At 38.7% G+C, this 7,728-nt stretch overlaps 1 protein-coding gene across 2 annotated transcripts in view; it reads right to left on the reverse strand.

The window, feature by feature from the left end:
• WTAP (WT1 associated protein) overlaps window positions 1-7,728 on the reverse strand; it is a 26,229-nt gene that overhangs the window by 17,982 nt on the left and 519 nt on the right. The window contains exon 2 of one of the 2 annotated variants that reach the window (XM_007461763.1): window positions 1,649-1,686. In XM_007461763.1, coding sequence (XP_007461825.1) covers window positions 1,649-1,678 — 30 coding nt within the window. In that variant the 5' untranslated portion in view covers window positions 1,679-1,686. Of the gene's footprint in view, window positions 1-1,648; window positions 1,687-7,728 lie in introns of those variants that run through there. The other variant, XM_007461764.1, reaches the window with a different exon arrangement.

A 7,728-nucleotide genomic window follows, 5' to 3' on the forward strand; every position in this document is an offset into this window, starting at 1 on the left:
TTTTTGCGGTACGCGGGCCTCTCACTGCTGTGGCCTCTCCCGTTGCGGAGCACAGGCTCCGGATGGGCAAGCCCAGCGGCCATGGCTCACGGGCCCAGCCACTCCACGGCATGTGGGATCCTCCCGGACCGGGGCACGAACCTGTGTCCCCTGCATTGGCAGGTGGACTCTCAACCACTGCGCCACCAGGGAAGCCCTAAAGTTGTTTTTTTTAAAATTTACTTGTTTTTGGCCGCATTGGCTCTTTGTTGCTGCACGTGGGCTTTCTCTCGTTGCAGCGAGCAGGGGCTACTCTTTGTTTCTGTGCGCTGGCTTCTCATTGCGGTGGCTTCTCTTGTTGCAGAGCACAGGCTCTAGGCATGCAGGCTTCAGTACTGGCACGAGGGCTCAGGAGTTGTGGCGCACAGGCTTAGTTGCTCTAAAGCACGTGGGATCTTCCTGGACCAGGGCTTGAACCCATGTCCTCTCCATTGACAGACAGATTCTTAACCACTGGGCAACCAGGGAAGCCCTTTTTTTTTTTTTTTTTTTTTTTGCTGCATTGGCTTTCGTTGCAGCGCACGGGCTTTCTCTAGTTGCGGCGAGCAGGGGCTACTCTTCCTTGTGGTGCACGGGCTTCTCATTGCATTGTTTTCTCTTGTTGCAGAGCATGGGCTCTAGGTGCACAGGCTTCAGTAGTTGTGGCACATGGGCTCAGCAGTTGTGGCTCATGAGCCCTAGAGAGCAGGCTCAGTAGTTGTGGCGCACGGGCTTAGTTGCTCCACGGCATGTGGGATCTTCCCACACCAGGGCTCGAACCTGTGTCCCCTGCACTGGCAGGCGGATTCTTAACCACTGCGCCACCAGGGAAGCCCCCTCCCTGTACATTTCTTTACAACTTCCTATGAGTCAGTAATTATTTCAAAATAAAAAGTTCTTTAAAGTGGGCATAATATTCTAATGAGATGAAATTGCTTTGCAAATTGAGAAATATGAAATGTTTTCTCTATACCAAAAGATTGTAAAGCTGAGGCACCTCTCCTACTTTAATATAAAATTAAGTCTTATTAATTTCCCTTATAAGATATTAAAACATTTAAATATTCACTGGTTAATAAGCACATACCCCTTCTTTCCCAACTGAATTATAAATACCTCTTAGAAACTGTTATTCTTTTGTAACCTCTTTTGTGTGTGTGTCATAGTGACTAAACTGAAGATAAAATGGGGAAAATGAGACTAGAAAATAAAACTTCAGAGGAAATCGTAGAATCTAAGAACCAACTAGCTGTAAACTTCTTTGAAAAATATGGAAGTGGTTCTGCATTACAACCAAAGGGATTTAAGTTAGGGAAAAAAAGAAAATAAGTAACTTATAGGATCTTGTAAAATAATCTCTTATTCTGACATTATTTGTAGTTATATAGCTGGGAATATTCATATGATAAAGGCTACAAGTTGACCATGGGGATGTCATTATTACAAAAGTTTTCCAAAGGCTGAAAATATTCTAAAAATATATTACATATTAGATTCAATGTCTCACACATTATACACCCATGATGCTATTAATATAAAGCAAGGGAGTAAACAACAAGCAAACAATATGGATTGTGCCTTCAACTCTATTAGTCAAAAGAAGTGCTTAGAAACTGCTGAAAAAACAAACCTTTTTAGGAAGAGGTTCCTCGTTGGTCATCTTGAATCCTAGAAAAAAGGAATAAAGAGAGGAAAGTCAACTGATTTTCTTCCAGTTAAGGTAGGAAGAAAAAAAGACTGGCTTTTTCAAACGAATTTATTACTGAACTCAGTTATGACCAAATCATTCGGCTATTTTCTTAAATTAAACCTTTTAGGAACAAAATTGAGTTATTTGCAGTGAAGTGGATGGACCTAGAATCTGTCATACAGAGTGAAGTAAGTCAGAAAGAAAAACAAATACCGTATGCTAATGCATATATATGGAATTTAAAGCGGTGCTGATGAACCTAGTGGCAGGGTAGGAATAAAGACGTAGAGAACGGACTTGAGGGCATGGGGTGGGGTGGGGGGTGAGCTGGGATGAAGTAAGAAAGTAGCACTGATATACATACACTACCAAATGTAAAATGGATGGATAGTGGGAAGCTGCTGCATAGCACAGGGAGATCAGCGCAGTGCTTTGTGACCACCTAGAGGGATGCTCAAGAGGGAGGGTGGGAGGGATGCTCAAGAGGGAGGGTGGAAGTTCGGATGCTCAAAAGGGAGGGGATATGGGGATAAAATGTATACATATAGCTGATTCACTCTGTTGCACAGCAGAAACTAACAACATTGTAAAGCATTTATACTCCGATAAAGATGTGAAAAAAATTATATACCTCTTAGACTAGTTTTAGATTTACAGAAAGGCTGCAAAGATACTACAGGGTTCCCATGTACTCTGCACCCAGTTTCTCCTTTGTTAACATCTTACATTACTGTTGTTATTAGGTGTTTTTTTAAAAACTCTCTTATAAAAAAGTTGATCATTCTTTGTAATGTTGCCACAAAGGACTGAAATAAATATAATCAACCACTGGACCACCAGGGAAGTCCCAAAGAAATACAATTTTTCAGTGCATTCTTACAACTGCCCTGTGAAAGACAAATCTGTCAGCAGAAGTAACAGGTTTGTGCTGAAGTCCGATACTGGCCTCAGGCAGTATCTCAGGCATCTTGTTGAAAGGACAGAGGAAGGGTAAGACCTGTTGCTAAGCCTTTCCTGTTACAGAATTAACATTGTTATAGTAAGGTCAAATCTATCATCCTCAGGATACTTCACCACTACACAATGCAGGTATGAAGGTATTTACACCTTAATAAAAATATCCCTACATTATTTAACTTCATGTCACAGAATAATTTGTATCTCAAAATTAGCTTCTTTTATAAATTTACATAAAGTTCACTTAATCCTGTTGAAAAAGATTAATGACAGAAATACTCTCATTAACTTTATTATGCTTAAAAGACTTGTGCTATTTCCTAATTTTCAAATTTAATAAAGAGAAGCTAATTTAAAGTTATTCCTAGGTATCCTTTCTAGCAGCAGTCATAAATGTTCCCTTACATCTTAAACATTCTTTTTAGTTTATTTTACCTGCCCATACTTACTACAAACTCCAAACAATTAAATAAGTAGCCAGTAAATAAGTCAGAGATATAATGTACAGCACAGTGACTATAGGTAATAATACTGTATTACATAGATTTGAAAGCTGCTGAGTCAAAATCTTCATCACAAGAAAAAAAGTTTTGTAACTACGTATGGTGACAGATGGTTACTAGATTTATGTGGTGATCCTTTTGCAATGTATACAAACATCAAATCTCTATGCTGTACACCTGAAAATAACATGTCAATTATACACAATAAAAATAAATCAAAGAATTTACAGTGTAAAACTGAGTTTTAAAAGCTACTTGACTTCTTAATGAATATCTGAGATTCCTCAAAAGGAGATGATTTTCAATACAAATATTCTAATCATACTGTCATTAAACCCTGATTTTCAGATTAGGTACACTGAGTTGAAGAAATCAGTACATTTTAAGGAAAAAAATTATATATTGATCATATCATAAATTAACTGCCTTAATTCTTCCCTCTTTGATAATCTTATCATTGGATGTAAAACAAAAACCTGAGCATATATCATTAGTTTCTGAGCTGATGGAGTTGATCAAGTCTCTATGACCAACCAATACCTATGAAGACATGACCATTATTTCTACGATTTAAAAATCGGTATTTTTTCTCTGAACTGGCCCCTGCCTACTTTAGCCCCTTTATCACCCAGTTTATAATCTCTGTTGCAAGTTATAGACAGCTGCTTAGTGACTGATTATCCTAACATGACTCTGGAGTGAATCCAAGCATTTGGAAACAAACGCTCACCATGTTCACCTCCAGAGGCCTGACTACTTCTATTTTAAAATGGTTTTAATGGGTATTCACTCCACTAGACTGCAACCTCTTGGAATCCACAACTCAAGTTTAACATTTCCTTTGAACCTCCCATTTGTCCAATGCTAAATAGTAGGTAAATATCAATAACATACTAATAACGTATTAAAATGGTACAAGAAAATTTGAGCCATTTGAACTTTTAACATACTTAAATAGTATATAAATATGTACCTATATGTCAGTCTTCTGGTTAAATCCTTCTAAAGGCTTCCCATCTCAAAACTGTGCATGTGGTACATACACATAATGGAATATTAGCCATAAAAAAGAATGAAATAATGCCATATGCAGCATGCGGGCTTCTTAGTTGTGGCATGTGGGATCTAGTTCCCCCGACCAAGGATCGAACCCTGGCCCCCTGCATAGGGAGCCCGGAGTTCCACCCACTGTACCATCAGGCGAGTCTCCTGTTTTTGTCTTTTAAGCCCCACTGCAGAATTCTTGGTGACCTCCAATTTTCAGAATTCTACACAGCAAGTTATTTACATTTTTAACACTGGCTTATGTTCTCTCTCCTTTTAAAAAGCTTGATGCTGGGTAGATTCTAATTACACACTGCTTAAAGAATACCTACATCTTCTTTATAAAAATAGATGTTTAAATCTGTAACGTAAGTCAGGGATAAATACAGGTTTTGTATATATGTTTGCGTTTCACATGTTGACTCTCAATCACAAGTCACTCCACATGTTATGGAATATGTGACTTGGGAAATCAAAGCATAAGCATTTAGTAAGAAATTCCTCCCTTATCTTTAGCAGATGAAAAGTCAATCTTTGCTTGAGATTCCATGATATGCCACAACAGTTAAATGGACAGTGTGGCAAAAGGCAAATTAGAAACAGGCTTAAAATTTGAAAGCATCAACATTCAACTATTTAATCAAAATAGAACCTGGTTCTCAATTCTAACTCTCATACTGCACATGTGCTGTGAAATTTATTACTCCCCAAGGCAATTTTTTTTAGCACAACTGACAAGCACAATACCATCTAAAGTTAATTCTACATTCATAAAGACAATGGATATTCCAGGTTCTTAGAACAAGCTATTTTCATATCAGAAAAACAGAGTGTCTGAAATATCATTTGGAGTTGAACCCTGAGTCTTGAAGGGAAAAAATGAATGTATACCCAGTGCTATGAATCACTTACTTAATAACCACAACTTCTGAAGTCGAAGTTAGTTTCCATTTTCCAGATGATGAAAAGGGTTATGAATCATTAGGTGATTAGCTCAGATTAAAACAGCTACTTATTAAAAAATGGGGGGGGGGTAGAGAATGCAGAAAAGCAAAATAGAAAAAAGGCAAAGTTGACCAATTTGGCTACCTTTTAGCAAGTTTAAGAGGACTGGCTAAAACATGGTTTTATGTTTTATGTAAAGTTTTGTTATCCATGTGGATAATTCTGAGGTAATATAGTTCTTAAGTTTAGACTGTCAGAATCACCATCTACTCTTGATGCCTTCACACTGAGAAACACCTTATGATGGAGAGTTCGGTTTTGGTAGGCTAGGTGCCTAGCATCCCAGATCCCAGTACTTCTCTGGCTCTTAGCCATTATGATCCCAAGTTATACAACTCAGTTCTCCCTTAACAGAGAAGCAAGTACCAGCCAACACAACTTCAGTAAGAAATCACGTACCTTGCTGAAACTAATCACAACTAAACGTAAGAAACTAATAATCTGACACTGTATTAGCCTAGCCACTGTAGTAGACGTGTACTTGTCAGGAACTGGAAGACCAACTTTTCTTGACTATGTATCAGTCATGTGATCTTGAGCAAGTCACTTTCTCTAGATTGCAGTCTCCATATCAGCAAAAAGAGGAGACCAGTTTTGCCTGCCCCACAAAGTGCTACAAATGTCAATGTTTTAAGTGCCATAAAGATACTATACAAACAAAAGATATTTCAAATAAAATACTAACATTAACATAAAAGAGAATTTTAATGTGTATTTAGGAAAGATTAAATTCCACCAACTACATTTTCAAGAGTTGAGAATGTTTATTTATAGCACTGAATCTAGCCTGATACACCGCCTTAATATCTAATGGGATATACTGTTATAGGAATATTGAAAAGTTTTGCTCTAGTAAGCTTAGTAACAGAAAATACTTAGATGCAAAAAAATGGGAGGTAATAAAAACAAGAATAAAACCAAATACTATCTACGTCTTGCTTTGCAAAAGGATCCAACAGAAAATTTTTAAGAGCAAGAAAAATATTTTTTTTCAAGAGCAAGATAATGTACAATTGAATGAAAATGATCAAGACCTCTAAACAAAGAATACTGTCAAGGGAATTCTATATTATACCTATACATACATACAAGAGTGTAACGGACTCTGAAAGCTGTAACATACTGTACAAATACAACTCTCATCTCCATGCCACAAGGCTGCTATGGATTTTCTGTATTATTCCAACCCATTTCTGACAAATACTCAAAATTCAATCAGGAAAGCTATATATTATGAAGTTCTATAAATTAGATGAGCTAAGTAAAAAATAGCAGTGCCTGGGATACACTTTTATCAGTACTTTTGTCCTTTGGGAATTAGAAATTTAGGTAGTTTGCCTACGTTCCGCCACTGAGAAGTGAAAATACTGATCTCTTAGCTATAGCTACCTGCTTAAGATAACGTAAAATCTGAACGCACTCTAGGAATACAGCCACCCAAACCCTTGAAACTGAACCTCCTCTTTATCACAAGCCCCAATTTCTTTCCCAATTTCTAACGCACCGCAATTTCTTTCCCCAACTTGCCTAATCAGATGCTACTAAATGGCATGTGTACATATATAACATTTAGGCATCCTGAAAAGATTTTCACGGTAGCTTTATACGGGGCTTTAATGTCTACAACATGTTTATCTGTCACAGAAATCTTAATGGTCAAAGTTTTTAAATAAAAAAGCCGGTAGATAATCACTTTGTTGTACACCTGAAACTAACAACATTGTAAATCGACTATACTTCAAAAACAAAACAAAACAAAAACCCCGTAGGACTTGTGGTGACAGACACGTGACTTCCACTTATCTTCCTCAGCAATGGAATTAACTAAATTCTGAGAAGGAAAACTACATGGACAACTCAGGACTCTAACATGGTCATGAAAGTATTTATCTTTTTAAATCTCAGGCAAAGAATCGTTTCTTGCTTGATAAACACGGTTATTAAAGATTTTAACACAGTACTCTAGGATCAAATATCCAACTGACTTCATCAAAACTTGGACTTTCCCACTATATGCTCCCTACTGACTAATGAAATATGGTTTAAAAAATTAATAACAGCCTTACAGGGATCCGAGGTGAGACTCTAAAATTTCACGAAAACCTCTAATTCAATAAATAATTTTTCTCTTTTTAATTCAGAATGCATGCCATCATTTAAAAATGGAAGTCTACAAGACAACGCAGCTACAATATTAAGCTACTGCGCGACGTGCGATTTGGTCAACGAACGCTGCTTTCCTTCCCCTGCTGAGGACTGGACGCGCACCGAGAGGGCGGCCTCCGAGTGTCGCCCGCCCCGCGGGAGCGCCCACCTAGCCCCCGGGACCCTGAGGACGGAGGTAAAATGGCCTCGGGGTGGCGGAAGTGTCCCTGCAGGCGGAAAAGCGGCGCGGCTAACGGGAGGCCGGCGGGCCCGGGAACCCCGAGTCGCCCCCTGTGCTCCGTCCGCCCCTTCCCGGGCCGGGCGGCCGCGCCTCAGCCCTGGGGACCCCGAGATCCTCGCCGCCGC

Source organism: Lipotes vexillifer, unplaced genomic scaffold, assembly GCF_000442215.2.
Source record: "Lipotes vexillifer unplaced genomic scaffold, Lipotes_vexillifer_v1.1 scaffold1594, whole genome shotgun sequence".
NCBI lineage: Eukaryota > Metazoa > Chordata > Mammalia > Artiodactyla > Lipotidae > Lipotes > Lipotes vexillifer.